The sequence below is a fragment of the Anabrus simplex genome, chromosome 11 (genome assembly GCF_040414725.1).
Source record: "Anabrus simplex isolate iqAnaSimp1 chromosome 11, ASM4041472v1, whole genome shotgun sequence".
NCBI classification, from domain to species: domain Eukaryota; kingdom Metazoa; phylum Arthropoda; class Insecta; order Orthoptera; family Tettigoniidae; genus Anabrus; species Anabrus simplex.
The window spans coordinates 31794131-31821792 of NC_090275.1; the positions used below are offsets into that span (position 1 = coordinate 31794131).

At 39.1% G+C, this 27662-nt stretch overlaps 1 protein-coding gene and 1 non-coding gene across 2 annotated transcripts in view; both read right to left on the minus strand.

The window, feature by feature from the left end:
• LOC136883111 (nuclear factor related to kappa-B-binding protein) overlaps positions 1-27662 on the minus strand; it is a 161413-nt gene that overhangs the window by 98800 nt on the left and 34951 nt on the right. Inside the window, exons 8-11 of the mRNA XM_068229596.1 lie at positions 24109-24528; positions 16799-17028; positions 7178-7479; positions 1263-1437 (exon numbers count right to left, since the gene is read on the minus strand). Of these exons, the coding sequence (XP_068085697.1) occupies positions 1263-1437; positions 7178-7479; positions 16799-17028; positions 24109-24528 (1127 nt within the window). The remainder of the gene's footprint in view (positions 1-1262; positions 1438-7177; positions 7480-16798; positions 17029-24108; positions 24529-27662) is intronic.
• On the minus strand, positions 19932-20050 carry LOC137502730 (5S ribosomal RNA). Its single transcript, XR_011018852.1, has one exon. It is a non-coding gene; the product is annotated as a 5S ribosomal RNA (ribosomal RNA).

A 27662-nucleotide genomic window follows, 5' to 3' on the forward strand; every position in this document is an offset into this window, starting at 1 on the left:
ACTATAAAAAAGATGGATAGGCCCTAGAGGTGAGTTATGTATCCTGTGCATTGCCAAGAAAACAAATAAGTAGCTTATTCAGAAGATCAAACCAAATCTATCCCTTAAGGCCTTTATTATGAAGCCAAAGCCAAGTTACTCTGGGCACATAATAAGGCAGTCCGATTCTATCAAGAAAATGAAAAGTGGAGAGAACACAGAGTTGAGAATGGCTGATGGATAAACTCTGTCAAAGAAGCAATGAAGTCATCACTCAAGGATCTGAAGTAGAGAGAGAGAGAGAGAGAGAGAAGGAGGGAGAGAGAAAATACACACATATATGTGAGAGCATGACAATGATGGCGACAAGGGGAAAGTGTGACTGATGGTTTTAAATGTTTAGGTAGTATACTGTCAGTAGATAGTGATGACTTTTTATGGATATCGAGAAAGCCTATGAAATTGTCCCTAGGGAGATAATCTGGGAATGCCTAGAAGGTATAGGTGTGCCAAACTTACTGATTGTTAAAGTAAAAAATGCATTAGTTTTATTCAAGCAGGGGATGGAAGATGAGATTGGTTTGAAACCAAGAGAGGAGTCCTGCACGGAAGTACATTGTCACCACTCCTGTTCATCATCATCATCATGGATCGATCATAAAATCCATTAAATAACATTGCAAAGAGCCTAACACACTAATATTTGCAGATAATGTTCTGATCGGGGGGGAGAAAATTAATCAGAAGTATAGGAGAAACTAAACATTTGGAATGGGAAGTTTAAAGAATATGGACTAAAAATCAGCAAAACAAATTGTTACAAATTTCATTGAGATCCGTATTGACAGTTATCAGTTACAAAATAAAATGTTAATTAAGATCAACCTAACCAATAGTTTTATACTCGTGATGAGTTACAATGGGTCAGTACATGTTTCGGGTGGTTTCAAGCCATCATCAGCTGACAAAGTATGGTAAAGAATAATGACTCTCTTATATACTAAACGACATACATCAAAAATACATTAAAAGTATGAACCTTCATGAGGATGAATTAAAATTAGTAACGTTAAAATCAATGTACATAAAATAATTGACCCTTCTTGGGAATTCTTAAAAGTAATGTCGTGTCAAAACACTGCACATGCGTTCTTCCCGGAAGTTCAAGTTCCTACTAGTATTATCAAAGGGAGATCAACAAGCCATAGATTTGCACTTTCTTTCCCATATTACTAACAAGTTACTCTTTCCCTACAAAAATCTGTACTTCTTTGAAGACTTACCAAGAGCAAGAATGGTGACAAAGTTGGGTCGGTCGGCTACTAGGAGGGAGTGACCACGAGGTTTGTTGACGCCGACACTTTGATTGTAGACCCCCTTCACAGGCCCCACAACAGACTCGTAACCGTGCATACGGTAAGTGAATGCTCGATGAGGATTTTCGTAGCGTATTCTTTCCTGTATAAAAAACAAAATTAACAGGATGAAATTATTTTCCTTTAATCAGTTTTACAGAACAAATTTGAGAGAGAGTTATATACTCATTTGTAAGTTGCATCATATATTGCACAGCAGAAACCCGTTTTAACAAAATCCCATTTTTAATGAACATTTTTTTTTAAAGTCCCAGCAAAACTACCATAAGCATAATGTTATGTAAACTCACTTTTAATGAATTTCACTTTACAGAAAACTCTGCTTTTAAGGAACACATTTTACACGAATTTAAAAATTTAGGTATGCATTTTTGTAACTGAAGTTTGCAAGTGCTATAAATAATTGATTATACTTTAAGATATATGTTGAACATGACTATGGACTTCCAAAGTTGTCAATGATAAATATCTCGATCGGCTTGATAGTGTGCTGTCACAGTTTGAGTGACTCTGAACCTGCTTGAGTGATAATGGGATGTGAGACTGACAGTAGTGTTACCTCTGAGCAGGATTTTTGCACTAGGTTGCTGCTCGCATCAGTACTGATGGAAGAATAACCCTGTGCATTCTGAAGAGTGTACATGCATCTGTATCTCTCTGTGTGTATTAGAAATAACTGAAATATTTATTTCAAACATGCTTGGGTAATTTTTACCCATACGCATGTCCTTACGGGTTAACGCATCTTTTCAAAATGTGTGCCTGCCAAAGCACTTGAGCTGACATCTGTTGATGAAGCACGATCATAGCCAACCTGTGTCTGCACCACCGGGGCACATCCTACTTGAGCAGTTGCACTCTTAGATCAGTTTTTACATTCCTAATTAAATTAGCTTAGGACATAACTATACAGTTATTTCATTCGAAACTCGTTTGTTCCTTTTCAGACCAGAGGAGATTGTTTTGCAGCGCACACAAGAAAGGACCACAGCAGCAATACGAGCGATAAATGACATTCTCCATCTGAACCGATTGTTCTTAAAGACAGTAAGTAAACTATTCAGACTCAAAATTGTTCCAACAGTGTCGTATGGTCTAGAACTCACATGGGAATATTTAACTAAGAGTGATACGCAGAAGCTAGAACAAGTAAAGTCCATCCATTTCAAGAGAGTCCTATGTATATCGAAATATTCCCCATCAAGACTGATACAGTATATGAGATGGCAAGAGAGCCCTTTTTCATAGAAGATTTGAGATACTAGATGTTGCTACCATATACAGCTCAAAGCAGTGCATTGATGCAGGAGCTATGGGAAAAAAAGAAATATCTTTAGATTTCTACACCACAGACGGTATGACATTCAGTGTATGGAAATAATGCAAATTATGAGCCGAGACACACAGTTACACGTCTCACAATACATGGATTTCACCATACGGTATGTATAAATAAGAAATTTCATGAGCCGACATCAGACTGTAAATGTGAGCGCTGTGAGAAACCACGTGATAGATATCACTTTCTAGCGTGTGCTAAGAGGACTATTTTGAGTAATAAACTGTGTGCAGTGAATAGTATTAACTGCATGTTTTTCAATATAATAGCCACTGGTTGCAATAAAGATTACTATTTAACTAGCTGACCCATGCTGCTCCACAGATAACTCGTCTTGAAATGCCTGTTGTAGTCATATTGTTTTGCCTGCCCTTTTCAACAGTTTTATGAACATTTGATACCGGTAGTGTAGTTTATAACACTTCTTTCCGTACAATATTGACTATGCTTCGATCATTCGGAAGTATCTGGACCTTAACATTTTCAAACAATCTTGCCCGAGATAGCGCAACATTCAATTGGCCATGACTGAATACTGGTTCGGGTAAGTACACACTCACTTTTCAAGAATTTGTCCCTGCGCTTTATTAATGGTCATACAGAAGGCTAGTCAACTTGATACATTCCCGTCTGTGTGTACGTAGATTGTTTTCTCTTGGCAACATGCACATTATTATAAATGTTCGATCATCTACTGAGTATACAGGATGAACCGAAATTCGCGCACTCCTCACATGCCAGCAATAAAAAAATGTCTCTCACAAAAGTTCGTCCTGCGAGTATATCTGGCAGAAAAAGCACGTTGAAGAGTGGCAATCTGGCAACACTGTAACCACATGTAGGGTAACTACCTCTGTCAGCACATATTAGTCGTGCTGTACAGTTGGTGCAGTGGATGAGTTTTGGGTTAGCATGCAGGAGGTCGAGGGGTCGATACTGGGTTGAGGCGTATGTTTTTTATTTCGTAAATGTAGTCCACGTGGTATGGTATCTGGCATCTTAATCGTCAACAGCGAATAAATTCATGCCCACAATGTGGAAAGGGCATCTGTCAAAGCTGACCAATGAAAACGATTGTTCATGTATTTCTAGGATTGTAGTATGTAAGTGCAAATGGTTTCTAGAGGACCCGCTGCAATCGCTGTTGACGATTAAGATGCCAGATACCATACCACCTGGACTACTTTTAGAAAATAAAAACATACGCCTCAACCCAGGATCGACCCCTCGACCTCCTGCATGCTACCCCAAAACTCATCCAGTGCACCAACTGTACAGCATGCCTAATATGTGCTGACAGAGGTAGTTACCCTGCATGTGGTTACAGTGTTGGCAGATTGCCACTCTTCAACGTCCTTTATCTGCCGGATATATTCGCAGGACGAACTTTCGTGAGAGACATTTTTTCTTGCTAGCATGTGAGAAGTCACACTGTGACGCCCGAGTGCGTGAATTTCGGTTCATCCTGTATTTAGAAGCTTGGCTGCATGCAGTTGCATTACTAAGGATGAAAGTCACATATCAGAATATTAATGAAAGTGTTAGTTGCTTAGCAACCTGCTAAGTACAGAATGTATTGCGGGCTAGGTACCCCTGCAATTATTGGAGTGGCCATTTAGTGACTTGATTTGAGGATTACTCAAAGTTGGTTGAACTCAAGAGACCTGTCCATGTCTAATGATTCACCGGCAGGTTATTGTGGAGAAAATAAAAAAAGAATGAAGCAAATCGGTCCATTAGAACGGACGGACGGACTGGGCGAAGCTGTTTTTAGTAAACTTTCAAAATATATAAATATATTTACACGAAGGAACAAACAAGGGTCAAATCAAGTTATAGAGACAGGGGAATAACAAAGGAATACATATAATAGGACAAACACAATCTCTTCTCAGAGATGGATGCGGAAGAGCTGTGGCTGCTGAGGAGAGAGCCTATCTATTTGAAGACTGCAGTGCATGAAGATGTGGAGATTGTCCTTGTCCTTTTGTGTTTTCATGTTTGTCCTCGTCTCCTATTTCTGATGTTCCCACTTGCCACAATGACCTGCCATTGTATTCGTCCTATTATGTGTGCTCCTTTCTCATTCCCACCCCCCCCTCTGACTTCATTTAATATACAGTATTGCATTTTTTTTATGTGAAAACCCTTTTAAAATCCTATACTTTTGTCTCAGGCAAATCTGACGAATACAAGTTGAATAAAAGGGGAGCAAGAAATTATCCTTGTGGAAGGTCATTTTCCACATTTCTTGGTATGCTGATGTCATTGCCAAGCACAACAAGAGAACTTCCACACTACAACAAAGTGGATTCAAAAATGGAAAGAGAAAACCAACCAACCAACCGACTGACCGACCAACCAACCTGTTTTAAGGAAAACCCATACTGACAGAACAGATACCAAATCCCCCTAATCGGGCGAGTTGGCCATTCGGTTAGGGGTGCGCAGTTGTGAGCTTGCATCCAGGAGATAGTGGGTTCGAACCCAACTGTCAACAGTTCTGAATATGGTTTTTCGTGGTTTCCCATTTTCACACTAGACAAATGCTGGGGCTGTACCAAAAATTAGACCATGGCCGCTTCCTTCCCACTCCTAGGCCTTTCCTATTCCATCGTCGCCATGAGACCTATCTGCGTTGGTGCGACGTAAAGCAGATTGTAAGAAAAGAAATTCCCCTGAGATTTGTTAAAAAGGTGTTCTACTGTAGTATATATTGCTGCTGCTGCTGTTGTTGTTGTTGTTGTTGCTGCTGCTTGTTTAAAGGAGGCCTAACATCTAGGTCATCGGCCACTGTAGTATATAAAACATCTCTTATGTAACTGACCAGAGAGGAATGTACAGATAAAGGTTACAATTTTACTACATTATACAATAGAACCTCGATAATTCAAAATCCCACCTAATTCAAAGAAGCTCTCGTTCCCGGAAACATGAGGTATGGTTTTGCATTCTATTTAAATTGCTTAATTCAAAATACAGATAATTCGTAATTTGAAGTACAATGTTGTCCCATTACCGAAATTCAGACATTTAGGCCTAATTGGAAACTGCCTTTACATTTTAAAACAAAAGTATGTTACGGAGTAATTTAAAATGAAAATTTATCTGCGCCATCATAGAACGTGTCTTCCGGAAGTGCAGGGGTAGCTTTCCGCACTTTCACTAATTTCGGTGTGTCTACAGTGTGCTTCATATTTGCTAGGTTCGAGTGAAATAGTACTTCTTTTGTATTCAGCATTTTCAGGAATGCCACAATATCACGTAGCAGGCAGTGTGCGGAGAAGCAGAATCCCCGAACACTCGCGACGCCGACAGTTGACGAAGAAAGCGTGGCTCATATAACCAATTCGTATGCACCGAACAATACTGTCAGTGCCGATGAAACTGCATTCGTTTAATGCCAAGCCCAAACGGACTTATAGTTTTAAAGGAGAGAAGTGCCAGCTGGGAAATCGTAAGGGTGGGGTCATTGTACTGTGTTGCACTCATTCTCTTTGGTGCTGCAATGCACATGGAAGCGAGAAACTTTTTCCCCTCATCACAGCAAAGTTCGATAAGCCACAATGTTGTAAGGGTGTGTCGGGTACTTTCCATGCAAGTACAAGGCATCTAAAAAATGAAAAAGTAGAGTAATCCAAAAAATAAAGCATTGGCACATGGGAACCAGCATAATTTGTCCTCTTCTTTGAATCATGTGCTTTTTCTTTCGTTTTGTGAGGTTATGTTTGTCAGTGACTTATCCAGCTGCATTATTTGAACATTGTAAATTCACCTTGTTGGATACATTTTGGAAATAGTTTTTTTTTTCCATGGCATTTGAAAGGTTTAAACTGTGAATCAATGTGATTGCATGCGTTAATGGGTCTTAGAATACTTTGTGACGCGGTAAGGGTTGGCATTTCTGAATTAAGAGAGAAGCGCCATGGCGGGAAATCGTACAAGGATAGAGAGACTGTACTGTGTTGTAATGCAGAAGGAAGCAAGAGTATTTCTCCCCTGGTCATAGAAAAGTTCAATTAGCCATGATGTTTCAAGGGCATCGAGTACATTCCGTGCAAGTACAGGTATATAAAATGCATACAGTACAGTAACCCAATGAGTAAACCTCTTGCACAGGGGAGCCAGCATAATTTCTCCTCATCTTCGAATCATGCCTTTTACTTCTTTCGTTGCGTGAGGTTATGTTTGTAAGTGAGTTATCCACGTGCATTATTTGAATACTGTAAATACACCTTGTTGGATATATTTTGGGAATAGTTCTTTTTCCATGGCATTTGAAAGGTTTGAACTGTGAATCAAGGTTAATTGCAGGCAGTAACAGACCTTAGAATATTTTGTGACACGGCAAGGGTTGACATTTCTGAATTACGAGTTGGTGGTTAATTCAAAATCACGTAATTTGAAGTTCGATTTTTGAGTCGCAACGACTTTGAATTAATGAGGTTTTACTGTAGGCGAGTGAATTTTTTCATAGTCATACCTGCTCTTGAAAGAGCTCCTTCTCCTCAGGTCCTGAAGGCCGCACAGACCAAGTGGTGGGAAAGCGTGGGGGAGGTGGTGAGAGAGCCCGCTCATCACCACCTACCCCTTCACCAATCCCATCATCATCTCCATCACCATCATCTTTAGGAGGCCTGGTACGCATCTCGTCACGGTGGTCCAGCCAATATTGACAGAGTGGCGTCAGGTGTCCATCAGAGTCTCGCCCAGCACCAATCCACTGATATACTTGCAGATGAACCTTGTATTCAAGATAGGGAACAAACTCTTCAGGCTGAGCATCTGTAAGAAAAGAAATCCTATTATACCAGTGGTGTGTGAAGCAAATGCTAAAACAACCACAGTTCCAAGGTACCTGGACAGAGCTGTGATCTAGTTGTTCTGTTGGAACTCTCTATTTGTCTCAGATGAGTCTCTATAGGATCAGTTCTGCCTGTGTGGATGTCTCATAACAGATTTGGCACTATATTGACTTGAATATTACATTTTATATAGTGAATAACAATTTATTTTCAAGCCAAAGTACACAGATATTTCATGCAGCTGTCTTAACCGTCCCGTTGTACACTTTACCCATTCGACTCATTTGAAGCGACATTCAAGTGCGCACTGGCCAGCCCTTTAGCTCAAACGACCAGACATTCACATGCTGCATCGAGCTGTATATACTAGCTTATATTTTGATCTTTGTGAACTCTTACGAACAGAACAGGAATGTGGCTTGTTTACCGCTCTCCTTCTAAGAATCTGTACCATTATTTATTGCCCAAGTGTAGCCTCTGAAAGCACAAACATTTCATCAGGTGTCAGTCCATCTCCGTCTCCTAGCCATGGCTCCAGAAAACTGACAGTTCATCTGATACGAGTGACTGTGCAATAGTAGCTAAAGCCCCACATGCGAAAGCGAAACATAGTGACTGGGTGTGGGTTAGTAATAGTGATAACCAACCAATTATTCATCACTTTACAGGCTCTCCAGGGGTGTCAGAACGAGAGACAAATATTTAGATAATTCTGTATAGGAGTTGTTTGTGTTTTTGGAGTTTATGGACCCGATGTTTTTCCACATGGCGTGCAAAACAAATATTTACGCTATGGAACAATTATCAGACCCAAATAGGAAAAAAAGGAATAAACAATGACAAGTGGTTTGACACTAATGAGGATGAAATTAAGGCCTACTTTGTTTTCTGATGTCCCAGGTTCATAAGCCTCACATCCAATTATGTTGTAGCATAGATAAATGTATTGAAACCCCAATTTTTCAAGAGACAAAGAGTATGGTTAGATTTTCTTTCATATCCCGACTTTTACATTTCACAAACAATGCTGCTGTGGATGATGAACACGATAAGTTAAAGAAAATTAGGCCTATCATTAAACATTTGCTTCATAAATATTCTTTATATTCTGTATCAGAAGACATGCACTTGAAGAATCACTAATGAAACTTATTGCTAGGGGGCAATAATCAAATGGCCAATGCAATAGATCAAAGCAGGTCAGATTTGGTATTAAGAAGGAAAAGCCTTACAAAATTATGTGTTGTGTGTGCAAAAAACAATCACAGAAGCCAGACAACTTGGCAGTACAAAAAGTATGAAGTGCTCCTACATATACTCAAAAGTTTAGAGATTTACCACACATGATCTTCTGTCAGACATCATTGTTGGCGAGTACAATTATTTTGAATGCTTCGCTGAAATCTATGCATAAAAATTCTGGTTGCTGTTTCATTTATGGCATTTATTTCAATGCAGTGCAAAGTAGTTCTGACCGGGTGGCTTACTCGTGTTGAGGGCGATTTAAATCTGATTTCTAAGCGAGTTTGCAGGGCCATTAAACCTGAAGTAATTGGGTTAAGTTGATGTGGTGCGAAATTCATATTAAGATCTAGTGGAATCCTTTATTTAACATAATAATAATAATAATAATAATAATAATAATAATAATAATAATAATAAACTAAGACACTATAATACAGTTATTAAACCAGAATGCTTCTATGGATCAGAGACACTAATTTTGAACAGGAAAACTGATCTAGAAAATATTCAGAAAAAGGAACGCAAGATCATTAGAAAAATTTTTGGCCCAAAACTCGTAGATGAACAGTACCGCCTTAGAGGGAAACAGGAAATCAAACAATTTTCTAACATTCACAGAGACATCAGAAAACGCAGATTAAGATTCTTTGGACATATAAAAAGGATGAACCCAGATAGACTTACCAAGCAAATAGTTGAATTTTATGAAAACCGAAGTGAAGCTAAAACGGACACAATAAAATGGATTGGCGAAATTAAAACAGATCTCAAACTGGCAGGAATTACACCTGAAGACATCCAAAGCCGGGTTATCTTCAAAACCAAAGTTCATAAGTGGCAAGTTGACCAAGAGGAAAAACCAAAGAAGAAGACCGGAATAACATGGTCTCAAGAGAGAAAAGAAGCACACAGCAAACGAATGAAGGAAGTGTGGGCACAAAGAAAGGCAAATGCCTGTCTCTAAGTACTTTGCGTAGTCCTAATGGGCTCATTCGCAATATATATATAATAATAATAATAATATGGTTTGTGGTGTGGGTTACTGCAGTCACGTCCTAGTCTGTGAACAATGGTCAATTGGTAAGTGGCCTAGTAGGTGGTCCAGAGAGTCGGTATACCAGTTGCTATGGAATGGGAGTGGGCATCTTGGACATATACCGAGTCATGGGGGCGTAGTAGGTGGTCCTGTGAGTCGGGATTCCAGTTGCTATGGAATGGGAGCGGGCATCTTGGACGTATACCGAGTCATGGCTCTCCTTGTACTCAGGCGGCTATACAATCAACGAGTGGTCTCTAATCCGTTAGAGGAGAGAACCTCACTTGGACTTTGTGTAAGTAAGGGTAGCATCCTGCTTCACAAAATTTTCACCGAACACACTCAGAATGTTTTAGCCTCGGACCTATGGGAGTAATGGAGTCTCACTCTCATTTGACAGGAGAGGGACTCCTTGGAAACAACTTGGCGAACGAAACTGAATTCGATGGGGAGCTATCAATCTTTATGGGGCTTATGGAAGAAAGAAAGAAAGTAAGTAGAACTGGCTGAGTCAACAAAGAAGATCTGCATGTGAAGATCCACAGCCTGTTTCCAGTCATTTGACCAGGTCAGGAATGGAATGAATGAAGCCCCCATCTGGCGGCGAGGATAGGAATTGTGCCGGCTGCCGAAGCCTGTCGCACTCCTCTGGGGCAATGAATAATGAATGACAGATGAAATTAAATCATATTGGAGTGTGTTGCTGGAATGCAATTTGACAGGGAAAACCGGAGTACCCGGAGAAAAATCTGTTCCGCCTCCGTTTCGTCCAGCATAAATCTCACATGGAGTGACTGGGATTTGAACCACAGAACCCAGCAGTGAGAGGCCGGTGCATTGCCATCTGAGCCATGGAGGCCATCTGGATGTGTTAGGAGTTAATGACAATCGGGTACGGGGAGATAATGAGGACGAGATACGAGATTACAAAGTGTACTTGACAGGTGTTAAAAAGGGAATGGCAGAGTGAAGGGTATTACTGTTCATCAGGAATACCATTGCATGTAACATAGTTTGTTAAGACACGTAAATGAGAGAATGATGTGGGTAGATTTGATAGCTGGAATAATTACGACGAGAACTGTCTCAGTGTATTTATCATGTGAGGGTGCATATGAGAACGAAGTTGACAAGTTTTAAGAAGCAAAGAGTGACATTGTAGTCAGGGTCAACAGCAAGGATAGGATAGTGCTAATAGGTGATTTCAATACAAGAGTAGGAAACAGAACTAAAGGATACGAAAGGGTGATTGGTAAATGTGGGGAAGATATGAAAGCTACCATGAATGGGAAGCAATTGCTGACTTCAGTGCTAGTATGGGATTAGCAGTTACAAATACATTCTTCAAGCTTAAGGCTCTTCACCACTATACATGGGTGGGTAGGGGCACCAGATTCATAATAGACTATATCTTAACAGACCTTGAATTCTGGAAATCTGTTAGGAATGTGCAGGTTTACCACGGATTTTTCGATGATACGGACCACTATCTGATCTGTAGAGAACTAAGTATCTCTAGTTCCAAACAGTGGACCGTAAGCAGGCTCAGAATATAGAAAGAGAATGGATGCTATACAGGGATTCTGTAGTAGAAACAGCAAGGGAATACAGTATGCCTAGGAACAAGTGTGTAAAGATAGAAAAAGCGAACATCTTGGGGGAATGATAAAGTGAGAGCAGTTTGTAAACGTAAAAAGAGGGCATATCAGAAATTACTCCAAACAAGGACTGATGCAGACATGGAATTGTATGTAAATGAAAGAAACACAGTGTAACAAATAGTTGTTGAATCCAAGAAGAAATCGTCGAAAGATATTGGTAATAACCTGGAAAGGCTAGGTCAAGCAGCAGGGAAACCTTTTTGGATAGAAATAAAGAATGTTAGGAAGGGAGGGAAAAAGAAAATAGTGTTTTTGGGCAAATCAGGTGAACTCATAATAGATCCCAGGGAATCACTGGACAAGTGGAAGGAATATTTTGAAAATCTTCTCAACGTAGAAGGAAATCATCCTTGTGGTGTCATGAACAACTGAGCTCGTAGGAGGAGGACACTGATGTTTGTGAAATTAGGCTTGAAGAAGTGGAAAGAATGGTAAATAAACTCCACTGTTATAAAGCAACAGGAATAGATGAAATTAGACCTAAAAAGGTGAAATATAGGAAATGCAGGGATGAAATGGCTTCATACAGTAATAAGATTAGCATGGAGTGTTTGTAAGATACCTTTTGATTGGACAAAAGAGTTAATTGCACCTATCTATAAGCAAGGGAACAGGAAGGATTGCAACAACTATCAAGGTAACTCACTGATAAGTATACTAGGCAAGGAGTCACTGGGATTTTGGAAGGGAGGGTGAGATCAGTGGTTGAGAGTAAGTTGGGAAGAAAACCAGTGTAGTTTCAGACCACAGATGGGCTGTCCATTATGCGCTAGGTATTTGGAAAATGCTACGAGAGGAACAGACAGCTATGCTTATGCTTCGTAGATCTAGAGAAGGTATATAACAGAGTACCGAGGGAAAAGATGTTTGCTGTACTGGGTGACTATGGGGTTAAGGGTAGATTATTAAGATCAATCAATGGCATTAATGTTGAAAACTGGTTTGCAGTGAATGGTAGAATGAGTTCTTGGTTCAAGGTACTTACAGGTGTTAGACAAGGGAGTAATCTTTCACCTTCGTTGTTCACAGTTTACATGGATCAACTGCTGAAAGCTATTAAGTGAAAATGTAGTAAGCAGTCTGGCCTATGCTTATAACTTGGTCTTATTGTCAAATTGTGCCGAAAGCCTACAGTCTAATATCTTACAACCTGAAAATAAGTGCAATGAGTATGGTATGAAAATTTTACCGGGCGAGTTGGCTGTGCGGTTAGGGGCATGCAGCTGTGAGTTTGCATCTGGGAGAGAGTGGGTTCGAGCACTGTCGGCAGCCATGAAGATGGTTTTCCGTGGTTTCCCATTTTCACACCAGGCAAATGCTGTACACCAGGCTGTACCATAATGAAGGCCACGGCCGCTTCTTTCCCACTCCTGGGCCTCTCCTATCCCATCGTTGCCATAAGACCTACCTGTGTCGGCGCGACATTAAGCTAATTGTAAAAATAAAAAAAAAAGTATGAAAATGAGCCTTTCCAAAACTAAATTGATGTCAGTAGGTAAGAAATACAAGAAAACTGATTGTCAGATTGGGGATACAAAGCTGGAACAGGTAGATCATTTCAAGTATTTAGGATGTGTGTTCTCCCACGATGGTAGTATAGTAAGTGAGATTGAATATAGGTGCAGAAAAGCTAATGCTGTGAGCTCACAGTTGCAACCAACAGCATACCTGCCAACTTTACAAAAACAAATGTCAGGAGAGTTTCGAATATGAATATCAGGAAAAATCAGGAGATACAGTTGGTCAAAACTGCTTATTCTACATGTCTTGGGCAATACAGTACTATGATATATTTATAACACTTATTGTCTCAAAGCCCGACTATTGCTATACGAGACTAAAAGGCTAAAAATTAAACATCTCTATTGCCTCACAGGAAGTACGTGAGTGAGTTGATTGGTCTCTGATAAGCCTTCCGAAAATAGCATCAAATGCATCAAGAGCCCACGCAATTATGCAGAGCGCAATGCTATTTGTATCAAATAACTAGCTGTTTTACCCGTGCTTTGCTACGGAATTCTCAGAAAGACTGTCCTTATAGTTTTCCAATTGAAGTCCACATAGATCGTTACAATGATGTCGCTCCATGGCTAAATGATTAGCGCGCTGGCCTTTGGTCACAGGGATCCTGGGTTCGATTCCCGGCAGGGTCGGAAATTTTAACCATCATTGGTTGATTTCTCTGGCACGGGGACTGGGTGTATGTGTCGATGTCATCATCATTTCATCCTCATCACGACGTACAGGTGCCTACGGGCATCAAATTGAAAGACCTGCACCTGGTGAGCCGAACATGTCCTAGGTCACTTCCGGCACTAAAAGCCATACGCCATTTCATTTCACAATGACGTCAGTACAAATGTCACGAATAAAAGTAACGCTGTCATATGAAATATTTGACAGAATGAAAAACAGCACACATTTTCTCTTTTAAAGAAAAGTATTACGGTGTCGATCTAATAGTTCAAAGTTCAAGAGCTAGAATGACCAGGCCACAGACAGCCATGAACACTCCTGTCATTATTCCATTTAAGATGATGCCTGTTGTTTAAAGAGGCCTAACATCCAGGTTATCGGCCCCAAATGGTACGAAATAAGACTAAATGTAATGACAAATGACAATTTAAAAGTCCAAAATTATCCACTGACCAGAATTCAAAACTGAATGGATCGATATGAATTTAAAACAATCAGTGTATCCGACCCGCAATGACCCCATTCCCAGAAACTAGCGTTAAACAATAGTATTACTGACCAAGGGAATGCTTCTAGAGCACAATCCTGAACCGATGGTGGTTGTAAAGTAGTCCAAAATTCAGGTCACTGACCCCTTATAATGGTACTTATCGCTAGGAAAGTAGAATCATGGTATTTTTCATATTGCGGTACTAATCAAAAGTAGCGTAGACTCGTGGTATTCCACAAATTATGGTACTACTCACAGGTAATGTAATGTAATGCCATTTACAGGCAACGCAAACCTACGTTGTTCATCACATAGGTGTACTAATCACAAGGACTCGTACTATCCCAGGGCGTTCCTCGTATTGTGTGTACAAATCATAGGCAAGCCAGACCCATAGTGTCGCTCATAGAGTGGTACTAATCACAGGTACTGTAATACTCCCCCGATTCACAAACTGTCGCTACTAATCGGAAACCTATTGTGTACCTAACATAGTGATACTATGCGCAAGTAAAAGCGACCCATGGTCTTCCCCGCGTGGTGGTACTAATTACAAGTAGTCTCATGGTTCTAATTTGACCATCCCTTGGTTGCCCCTTTAATCGCCTCTTACATCAGGCAGGGGATACCGTGGATGTATTCTTCCTCATACCCACAGGGGGATGTGTTTGATCCGCGAAAGCTATTTTACTCAAGTCCGCCGGCAAGCCGGTTAGGACCCTCTATCCCCCACGTGGGTGTATCGCCTCTCCCCCTGCTACGCCAGCGTAGTAGGTTCATGGTTATTCCATTTAAGTGTGCACACTGCTCATTCCAATCACTGCCTCAGAGTAGGGATCGATTAGCTGGAATAATATGACGATCCATTGTGTTATGTACCAATAATATCAGAAAATTTATGAACTAGAGGAACGGCATGCTAAAGAAGAGAGATATCTAACTCTCCGGCTACTTCCCGCCAATATTCAGGCAGGCTGTTATACTAGATACGCAGCAGTAATCCCATCTATCGGAGATAAATGGCATACACAAAGCACATCACAACAAACAATGGTCAATGTAATGTTATTGTTGATCAATTTTATGAGCTTTCTGTACTGCAGTCCTTCACGTTTAGTTTTCTTCCAACTGTGATATTAGAGCATCTAACATAAAGTGAGTCCTTCCATATGTTGGTATTGGAAATATAACATATGTAAATAGGGACATTACCGTTTCTGTTATTAGCCTTTGAAGGTTCTTAAAACTGTAGGGTACTCTTATTGCTGAGGCTGTTCTGTCTTTTATATGAATACCAAAAAATCTTAGGGTAGTTTGAATTTTGACACAGTTTCTAATGGTTTGTCTGATATTGTTAGCGTGTTTTTCACCGATCATTACCTCCATTCCTAAAAGTCATCCGTTTCATTTTCTGGTGATTTATTGTTGTTTTCTTCTATCCACACCTCAAGTTCATTTATGATTGTTTGGAGTTCCTTTATGTTGGTTGATCCAATCAGCATATTATCAGCGTACATGATCAAGGTTGCTGAGCTCTTTCTAGTAATCTTTGTGATGTCCATTAATAAGAACTATGACAGTATCAATCTAAATGTTAAAATTACTGTTTACATGGTGAAATAGCTTTATTAAAGTATAGTTCTATAAAATTGCTGAATAGGCCCTTTTATTTTAACACTGTTGGTTTAACTGGCCATTTTGTTCTCCAACTAAGAGTCTGGTCCTGTTTAGTCTATTAAGAGAGCATCCACTTCAAGGAGAAACTTGGCCAAGTGAGAGAGAAGGATGGTAACAAAAGTTGGAATAGCAACTATGGATGGGCAGAATAAAAAATTCTCTGTGTCTCTCTTTCCATTCACCCTTGTGAGAGCATGGTAGCATTATGTCACTGCCTCGGCAATGATTATCTCAGCTTCTCTGCCGTGGGCTACCAATACGGCTTTATGCAGGCTCAGACCAGTCAGCGAGACCATTTGATCCACAACCATCGTGTAGATACCCGTTCTCTCGGCCGCTTCCCATTTACCTTTCCTACTAGAGCTATGAGCTATGTCTTTCAAGGTCGTTTCGTTTGACACACAACACGACCAAAGTATTTTGGGTATCTTCTGTTAATTCTGGAGGAAAGTCAAGTCGTAGTAATTCTACAATGGAAGCATTGGTACGATGTTCAGTCCAAGATATTCTTAGCAACCCTCTGTAAGCCCACATTTCGGAGGAGACTACTTTCCAGCTGTCACTTACTCTAAGCGTTCATGTTTCAGCAGCATAGGTTGCTATAAAAAAAATTAGAGTCTGCATTAGATTGAGTTTGGATTTAAAACTGAATGCTGAATCTTTACTTATTTTGTTTAGCTTAGAAGAAATTAGAACATGCTATTTTTTAATTTTCAAAATCTTCCTCCACTCGGAGGCTGCCTAAGACAAAGAATACACATACAATTTCATTCAAAAATAAAAAAATAAGTAAATTATGTCTCAGTCTGGTGAATACAAGTGGTGTCTTGAGTATCAAAAGAGCAGATGATGATGTGTATACTATGACAGTTTGTAACATAATCATACAATGGTAAATAGTCGGTGATGAAATAAATAGTATATTATCATTTAAATAATCGACAATGAAATAAATGGTTTACACATAAAATTTCAGTTCAGCAGTAACACTCACCAGGGTAGTTACCACAGAGGAAGTCAACTGCTGAAGACAACAAGAGAACCCAAGAATCTGCAGCAATGCAGTACCAGTCGTTTAGTGGTGAAATAGGATTCTCCTGCCATGCTTTGAGACGATCTTCGATTGTTGCCAGGTTCATACGATGTTCTGGCGTGGAGCAAATTACATCTCGTATGAGGGAGAAGAAGCAGGCATGTGTCTCCTGCATCAACTCCGGTGTGGGTCTGGAACAGTGAAATTTATTTATATAATCACTAAATTGAAAATCAGGAGCACAGATAAATAAAACATGACAAAATTAGCACGTTATTGAGATATAGTGCAGTCCCAGTAAGTTGTGGTAATTAATGCACAAACTTCCATGACTTATCTGCAATTTTTCTCTTGTGCCTAGTAAAAATGAAATCACTGATTAAAATATTGCAATGTATTATAAAAACAAGCAAAAAAGATTTATAACATTTTACATCATACTGCAAGACAAAATAGAGGACAATTATTTTATAATGATAGAAAATGCAATTAGTTAACATTGATGTTTTCACGGCCCGTACTTGTAGACATGATATGGGCTTTTGGGCTTATGCCGTGTCAAGAAAACAAGATGTAACTCTTTACGTTTCGCAAAGAACTTTGTTCCGCTTCTTCAGAAGAAAATCTCAACTGTTCATAAGGAAGTCTTCTACAATACTGAGGGTTTGAATTTAAGAATGCTTTACCGATGGAGAACTGTAGTGATATGCTCATTCTTAAATGCAATGTGGATTATACAAACAATAATGTCAAACAAAAAGATGTGTCCTAACTTTTTTGTTTCTTACATAATTATCTAATTATAACTGTTCACTTTCTTCTAATTTTGGATTATAAATTTCTCAAGAAAACCATACCTGAGAACAAAATTCATCTCAATTTTCTATATAAGACTTATGTCTATAGCGACATTAGCTCGGCTGTGTGAAACTTTTGAGACTTCTGTACTCAACATCGTCTGGATTCCCATTTTTCTCACCAACAGTCAAATTCTATAGGATTTCTTCCTCCTTCAAAATCTGAAACCATAATCACCTTTACCGATCTCCAACCATAAGTTATGTGTCACTTTTACTGCATCTTGGCATTCTCCAGGTTCTGTGGTAATAATGTCATTGTAGAGGGAATGCTGTAGAAATATCGTTGTCAATGAAGCCGGTATTTGCTTTTGCTTCACCTAGAATCGGCTTGCATGATCGTGAGATTATAGTGGCAGTAATTTTGTCCCATGATTTGTTGACTGCATGACAGGCATCCAAAAGTTAAATTCCTTCTGAAATGTTGGAACCTCAACATTTTCCTCAACCAAGTGCAGTAACAGAGATGACTTGTAGTTCTTCTTTAAAGTGGTGATAACACCATAGTCCATGTCCAGCTCCATGGCTAAATGGTTAGCATGCTGGTCTTTGGTCACAGGGTCCCGGGTTCGATTCCTGGGAGGGTCGGGAATTTTAACCATATTGCTTAATTTCCCTGGCACGGGGACTGGGTGTATGTGCTGTCTTCTTCATAATATTATCCTCATCATGACGCGCAGGTCACCTGCGGGCGTCAAATCAAAAGACCTGCATCAGGCCTCTCCGGAGGCCACACGCCATTATACCGTAGTCCATAAAATGCAGAACAGAAATTTCATTAGGGGGAAGGAATTTCACAAAAATGTCACATTCTCTAAGTTCACTTTTGTGTGGGTGGGCGCACTATCAATTCAGAGCAATGCTTTGATTGGCAGCGACTGCTTAGTTTGATAGACAGTCACTTGCTTCACAAAATGATTGTGAAACCAGTTCTTAGATATACGAGTCCATCCATGCTGCCTTTCTAGTTTAATAATGCAACAGGGCATTTTCTTGTTTAAAACAACAAAAGGTTTAGAGTTTCTTATTGCTAATAATTTTAGTTTATGTTCACCAGCTGCATTAACACACGCCATAATGGTTGTTCTTTCCTTGGATATTTTACACCCTCAGGCTTAATTTTCTTGTTCAATCACTAGTGTATGGGTCAGTACGCATTTCCAATGCAATTCTGTCTCATTCATATTATAAAACTGTGTCAAACCAAGGTGTTCTTTTTCAATGATTGACTGAAATTCTTGTACAAACTAATCACCTGCTTCTGTGTCTGCGCTAAGATGTTCCCCGTGAATTGCAATTTTTTGCATTCATAGAGTTTCTTAAACTGTGTGAGCCAGCCAGAAGATGCTTTAAAATCAGTTTCTAATCTAAGAGCAGAGTGAAAATATTTTGCTGGCTCAGCACACAATGGGCCGGAAACAGAAACACATTCCATTCATTTCTGATTAAACCACAGTATCACTGCTTCATGTGGACATTCATAGCCCGATGTTATTGTTGAATTTTGGGATGACAAAACTATCACACCTAGCAGAATATTTGATCACAATTTTCCTCATTTCTTCACATCTCTCACTGTTGTTTCACCCACACCAAACTTGCCAGTAAGTTTGGATGTTGACTTGCCATTCTCCAGTCTTTCTATAATTTTCTGTTTTTCACTTTCTTATACTGAAAACGAATACATTCATAAATCACAATTGCAGACTCTCATAAATGACTGATTCAAAACGATATGAATTCTGCACATACATTCACACTTTTCAACTGTGCTGTTAGCAATGTCCACAAACTCTTCAAAATTCAGTTTATCATTAGGTCAGCAATCTTACGGCGGGGCACAAAGATAAAGGAAACTTGTGACATACAACCTGTGGCAACATGCCCATATGTTTCCAAGTCTACAGCATTCTGGCAGCAGTATGCAGGTAGGCCTACTGTTACACCACAGAGCAACTAAGTCTGGTCTTTTTGGATCACTATAATTTTGTCTCCACTCATCTTATCACATTAAAATGCCTTTAAAGTATGCAGAGATTTTACTATGATAATTAGTTACTGTAAGAATTACTACTTTGAAAAAAAAATTACTCTATGAGATTCATCATCATCATCATCTTCCTTCCAAGTATTGGGCCATGTAACCCGTTACGGTCTTGCATTTTACTTTTTGCAAGACTTGAAAGCAATCAAGTGTCCTTCCGACGGGTTGCTAGCCTGAAGGAAAAAGGGAATTGAGCCAACGGCACGTGGTGTTCCCAAGCGGTCACCCATCCAAGTACTGACCACGCCCAATGTTGCTTAACTGCGGTGATCGGACGAGAACCGGTGTATTCAACATGGTATGGCCGTTGGCTCTATGAGATTCATGGATTACAAATATGAAGTTTTGAAGCTTCCACCTAATCAATACATATATTTATATATTATTGTTCTACAGTACTGGTTTCGACCTTGTGAAGGTCATCTTCAGCTGACAATCATAACATACAATTAAAACATCACAATAAGAATGTTACATGGTATGGGTGAAAACATAGTTATTTTGATTTTCAGATTTTGATATCTGTAGGCAGTTCGCTTTGCCTGGTTGGCTGTTATATCATAATCTATAAGTTTCATTTCCGTATTGATTATATTCACAAATATGAAATTTTGAAGCTTCTACCTAATCAATACATATATTTGTTTATTATTGTTCTACAGTACCGATTTCCACCTTGTGAAGGTCATCTTCAGCTGACAATCATAACATACAATTAAAACATCACAATAAGAATGTTACAAGGTATGGGTGAAAACATAGTTAATTTGATTTTCAAATTCTAACACACAAAACAAATTTGCACCCCTGTATGGCATGGGTCTGTGAAACCTGAACAGGGTTAATTGCTTGCTTGTTTCCACTGTCCAATTATTCAAAGAAAGAAAAAGGAAGTATCTTCTAGTTTTCTTTGTAGAAGCTGATATTTTTGCTTGATTCTTGTAAGATACTCAGGACATTCAAGCTGCTTCTTTTGAACATTCATCATCAACTGAGATTGACAATTTATTCTATAAAGAATCTTCTTATCTGTGATGCAGTTGTTCCTCTTGATCCTCAAGATCTGCTCAGATACTCAGATTTCAAAGGTTTTTATCTCCTCCTCTCTGTAACTGCAGAAAAGGACCAACCTTCAACGTCATATGAAGGAGCTGTGAAGAAATAGCCTCCTACAATCCTTTACTTCTGGTCTAGGTTTAGGTTGCAGCAGTATCTTTGTGAAACGAGTTCTAGCTCTCTCAACAGACATCAGATTTCAAGCTCATGATGATCCCAATGTTCATTATTGGTGGAACCTAGATATGTACACATAGTGAAGTTAATGGTTGGTAGTTTGCTGTAAGAATATCTGGAGACAAAGATGTCTAATTTATAGCCATGTATTCGGTTTTCTTGACGTTGAAGTCAAGCCCATACTCATGACACACTAGATCACACTGAAGGTCTTCCAAGTTTCCAGCTATTGGTACAGAGTCATCAGCACACTGAACTTTTGATGATTTCTTCTTCAAGAGTTTCCTTGAACATTTATTCAGAGTACAGATTAAACAGGAGTTGAGAAAGTATGCAGTTTTGTTTCACTCCTCGTGTTATTACAACTGTCTTTGATGTCCTCCTGTTAACACTCATTACCACATCCCCTTTCTAGTAAAGATTTCCAATTATTATTCTAATATCTTCTCTGTGTCTGCTGGTTTTTCTTGAATAATATTGATCATTCAGTCATGGAAACCTTTATCAAAGACTTAAGTGTAACTCTCAAAACAAGACGTCGTCGGCTGCAACTCTTATCCAAGTAATCATATTCTTCAGCAATTTACATTTTCACATTCATGATGCTTTGTGAATGTGTTTCGTATGACTTAATAGCCCAATCTTAGCATGAAACATATGTCCACACAGATCACATGGAATGGCTGGGGGAGGGCAGGGCTGAGCTTACCGGAGCTTCTGTGCTTGTCGTTTATCCTCTTCACGTCGTCGTTGTTCCTCTTCAAACACTGTAACTGATGCAGAAACAGTGTGGCACCAAAGTGTATGATTCTCAGCAAGTGTATCCCAGGATTGAGTATTAATTCCAACTCTTTTCATAGTAACGCCTCAAAGGGGCTCCATTAAGTTTAGTACTGAAGCAGAATCCACCATACAGGAGTTGACAAGGAAGCTTGGTTTCAATCATGTGACGGATGTGCCCTATCCATCTGAGATGGTGGCCAATGATGGTAGCCTCAATGCTTATAACATGCACTTTCTCAAGAACTGCAAGGTTGGTGACACGGTCCTCCCATTTGACGTTCAAGAAGGATCTAAGATTTTGCAGATGGAAGCGCTCTAGCTTTCCGATATCCTGACGGCAGAGGGTTCAAGTTCCACAACCATAAAGCAGTGTTGATATGACAAAGCAAGTAATAATAATAATTGTACCGGGCGGTACACCTCTACGCCGCTAATTCAAACTTTGCGCCAGTTGAAAATCCTCTGCTGGAGGAATTCCGAACTTTATCTAATGTATTCATTTTCAAGTTACCCAGAAGATGTCACTACTTGGAAATTTTGAAGTTTCTGAACTGGGTCGTTTTCGACGTATTTTTGTTTTGCTTGTAGTAAGAAGTGTGAACTTTCTCTTCTAGAGGACACTACTGAAGAACTACAATAGTGCACCCTAGTGCAAGGTGAAAGAACTGTTTTTTGGAGAAATTTTTATTTCAAAAGTTTGTTTCTTGTTAAATTTCTTTCTGGTATTGTTTAAGTTGGCTGTATACCCCTTTCTTTCCCCTTGTTTTGAATTTAGCCAATCCCGAATTTCTTTAATTAATTTATGACCAATAAGGTGTTTCTTCTTCAAATTGGATATGCTGCTTAACCCTAACCAATAAATGATTGTGGGTGGGTGTTTTCTTTCCTGAAACGCCTCGAACTTTCCGCGAGAGTATATAAACTGCTGATTTTAGGGTCTCGGCGCCACTTCTGTACCATCTTTCAGTGTGTAAAGTACCTAGCAGGGGGCGGGAAGCGCCTCTTTCTTCGGGCAGCAGTTCAACAACAAGGTAATGGCCGTTTAATAACTTCTTTTCTTGCTAGCTCAGCAGTTTAACTCTCGGGGCGGGTCCGAAGCTTTTCCACCATGTAACTTTTCCCTAAAATGTAAAGACTCTTAGTATCTATTCTCTTTTAAGCTACATATTGGGATAGAGAGTGCTTAACCCTCTCGAGCTCCCACTCATATTGTTTTGAGGTGAACTTACTTTTTCACAACCAATTCTTCTTTAACGTAATGTAAATTGTTTCTTTCTAAAGTCACCTCTTTAGTATGGGATTAGCCCTTGCATTTGTGGCCTAGAGCCAGATTAGGTTTTAAAACAAAATGTATTAGGAGTGCAGATCGCCTCCTCTCACATTGGTATTTTAGAGGCCATGTAATTATCCTTTTCTCGCTTAATAGGCCTCAGTAGGTTGGGTATTTTACCCCTGTGTTTACGTCCTTAGAGGACAGCTTGAAGGTTGAGTTAGGTGTGGCTTTTTGATAGGCTTAAAACTTTGAGAGCGGATCGCTCTTTTGAAATTTGTTTCTGCGTGCTTCTAGGAGGTCTTACTGTGTAATTTGGAGCAAGTGCTCCTGGGCATGATTGGGGTTTTCTGCCCCTTTGTTAAACCTTATGTACATGTAAGCTTGGGCTAACTGCTCAAGAATTGTGAGTTCGGGGCTCGAAGCCCAAAGCCTGTAAATACTGTTGTTGCTCTTTTGTTGCCTTGCTACTCTGTACCTTCCATGCTTGTTATTTCTTGATTTTGAAAAGAGAATATAACCTTGTTAAATTTTACATTAACTTTAATTTCGTAGTTTGAGACCCGTTCACCCCCGCACCTTCTTTCACCTCTACCTACCACAAAAATACGGTAACAATAATAATAATAATAATAATAATAATAATAATAATAATAATAATAATAATAATGGCGTATGGCCTCCGGAGAGGCCTGGTGTAGGTCTTTTTCTAGTAGACTGCCTATTAGGCGACCTGCATGTCTGTGAAGATGAGGGCCCTACCTAGGATGATTTCTAATGTTGAATACGCCACACACACCCAGCCCCCGAGCCATTGGAATTAACCAATTAAGGTTAAAATCCCCGAACCGGCCGGGAATCGAACCTGGGACCCTCTGAACCGAAGGCCAGTACGCTGACCATTCAGCCAACGAGTCGGACACAAAACAAGTATATATGCTGCAATCAACATCTCTGCAACGCTGAAATAGAATCTGAAGAAAATAAAACCTCATGGGTATTTAAAACCACTCTGAAAAGCAAGCCCCTAAACATTCCATGCATTAAGATTATCGTACAGATCAGAAAAAAGTTAGATACTCACTTTATGTCGTCAAGATTGATATCCATAGGATCATGTGGAGTTTCGTCCAGATCGACTGGAAGGTTCATCATATCTATACCATCCAAATCAGACAGGGTGGCTGCATTGAGGTGTCGCCCTCCCATGGTGGTAGTTATTGATGTTGTTGTCACTGGCGTCGCTGCAGTGGTTGTGGGAGTCGAATGCTGATGGGTATTAGTGAGGTGCTGTTGAAACTGCTGATTGTTTGATGGCAATGTGAAGCTGTTTGGTGTACTTGTAGGAGTGCTGATGGTGGTGTTGATGGTAGGAGCAGCAGACGTTACAACTATCGTTCCGCTTACTGTAGAGTACGAGTCACTTACATCATCCTCCACTTCTATCTTAATTTTCCTCTGTGGCACCAGATTCCTAATTGGCTTACTATTGCGAGGTGAAGAGCTGGAACATTAACATGGAGCTATGAGAAGAAAAACTGCATGCTAAAACATGATTAATTTATGACATTAATATTATCGTATGCACTAACACATTTCTATTTATAATTCAAGGAGAGGATGTTCCACCATCAATACAATTTTTTTAAAAAATTATATTTTGTATTAGCTGTAGTTCCCATCGATGGACAATTATATAGCATGTGCAATGTTAAACTCCCCAGCTACTTTCCACCAATATACAGCCATGGTGTTTTACTCGGGAAACAGCAGTAATTCCATCTATCAAATATGAGTGGCAGCAGAAGAGACAAATCACATTGCAACAATGGTCAATGTAATGTTATTGTTGATCTGTTTTATGAGCTATCGAAATTAGAGCCCTTCACGTTTAATTTTCTTCTGACTCTGTGACAGTAGGGCATCTAATGTAAAGGGAGTCCTGCCTTCTTTCAGGACTCCCTCTTCATTCTTCAAGCGATCGTTCCTTTATGATTTTTTATAATCATCTTCACAATTGTCCTTGTCCGTATTGACTGAAAACCATGGTGTTTTACACCTTAAAACAATCATAACAAAAATCATTGCCAGTTAACACAATTAAACAATATTTCAATGTTAGCAAAGCTTGGCAATGATATGGACTAAGCAACAAAAGTTATTATATTATCCCTGGTCAGTATGATAAAACCGTATACGACATAGATCATCAGAATCTGTATTATCTGTAACTTTTGTTATGTAATACTTTTCGACAGGACCAATAACATAGGTTTAAAAAAAAAAAAAAAAGCACCTGCGTGAATAGAATTATTTACAGCCTAGGCTGTACTAACTTATTACCAGACTTTCAATACAGATTTTCATTAAATTCTGTTCACCCCTTTTCTTGTGATTCGGCGTTGATATGGATTTAGCAACAAAAATCGAAATGGTACGGTAAAAATGTATAAGACATAAATGATCAGAAATTTAATTAATTCTATATGTTATGTCTGTTAGGTCGTTAGCCCAGAGGCTGGTTGGATTCTCAATAGCACCACCAAAGGTTATGCGGTTATAAGGAAACCCCAAAAACCAATGGCAGCACCAAAATGAGGTGTACTAGGCAAGAAGAGGAGTGAGGTAGTTTGCCATTGCTTTCCTCACTGGGTCAGAAAGTACTATTGCAGCACGACTGACCCTATGAGCAGCACAGTTCATAACACTCAGATGCACTAGTGGTGCTCTGAATGTCATTCCTCAGCACTACTCATACCCCAGCAGCTTCCATATTGTCACAGCCATGGATGTAGACTGGGACTTCGGTGGAAGCTACACTTTACTCTGGCCTGTGCCAAGAGATGGATGCAAACGTACTGCATCCATCAAGAAATGACAGCAGGCACAATTCTATATAACTTAAGTTATGTAATATTTATCGATAGGGCCACTAATAACATATACATTTGAGAATTAAATTTCAGGCCTTCCCCAAAACTACCATTTCAATAAAAGCAAATAAAATTGTTTACAGATTAGATTGTAGTGCTTCATTCCTCGACCTTACTTACCGATTTTCATTAAATTGTCTTCAGCCATTTTAAAGATAAAAATTTCATGATGTTCCGTATTGAACTGTATTACAATTAAATTGAAATAACAAATAACGTAGTTCAACTTATTCAATACAAGTAAATAAGAAATGTAGTGTTACATTCTTATTTAATTATAAGCGGAAGCAGTACCGGTTTCGACCCCAATTTGGGTCAACAGCCGCCAAATAAAAATACAAAAACAATGCATAGGAATACAAGAAATTACTACATATAAGTGACTGACCTTCTACTTCTTCTCCTTGATTTTACAATTTAAAATCGCACAGTGCTAATCCCCACTATCTTATATTGCTTCTTAAACTGTTTTTGTGAAAGACTTATCCTTTAATTTCTTGTTTTTCTATGCATGGTTTTTGTATTTTTATTCGGCTGATGATGGCCCAGACTGGGGTCAGAATCGGTACCGCTTCCGCTTATAATTAAATAAGAATGTAACACTACATTTCTTATTTACTTGTATTGAATAGGTTGAACTACGTTATTTGTTATTTCAATTTAATTCAGCCATTTTCTTGTGATGTGCATACATACATACATACATACATACATACATACATACATACATACATACATACATACATACATACATACATACATACATACATACATACATATATACATACATACATACATACATACATACATACAGAGATAATGGAAAATTAAAAAGTGTATTTCCTTCTTACTGTTATCACAACGGATAGAGAAAACAATTTTTGTACATTGTACAGACAAAACTCTTTATTTTATGTGTATAGATTGAAACACAGGACCAGTTTCGGCCCTTTGATGGGGTCATCTTCAGATGAATACATGCATAGTCTTAAATACTAAAATAGCACTCTTCAATAATTAAAAGGTTGTATCACTGTTGTTGTCTTTAAAAATGTCCACTTGATAGTTAAAAGGGGCCTTAAAACTTGCTGTGCACCAGATATTCTCCACAAATTGTGAGCAAGCTCAAACTATATAACAATCCAAAATACTGCTGAACTGCAGATCTGGCTTGATAGGTTCTTACTGCATTACAAAAAGTTGACCATGAGGGAACACCCATGGTTGATAAGAGGATTTGTAAAATTGATGAAGGAATTGTTAATACTGTATCTGTTTCAAGTCTGTGGTTGAGAATAAATTTGTGGATGTATGAAATAGGAAAAAATAAAATTGAAGAATGCTGTGTCAAGTATAAATTTAATAGAAACAATTGTAAAAGATCAGCATTTGAACTTATACCCTTGGTTCCATGAATAAAAAAATAATAAAAAAGTTGTGCTGATCAGTGGACTATCCCCTCCTTGAATTATAAATATAATTAAGGAAACATCAATACGGATAACATGAAGTTGATTTTAAAGAGATGCACTAAACTCCAGGCCACCTTTTGAACAGACTAAAGCGGAAGTAATGCCATTGCCTCGTCACACTCGCCTTGGTTGCCACATTAACCGGCCTGTGAGTGAAAGTTGTGCTCCGACACTACAACACAGCACAGCTAACTGGTTGTAACTTCAGCACATTTGAATGAATTAATGCTTTA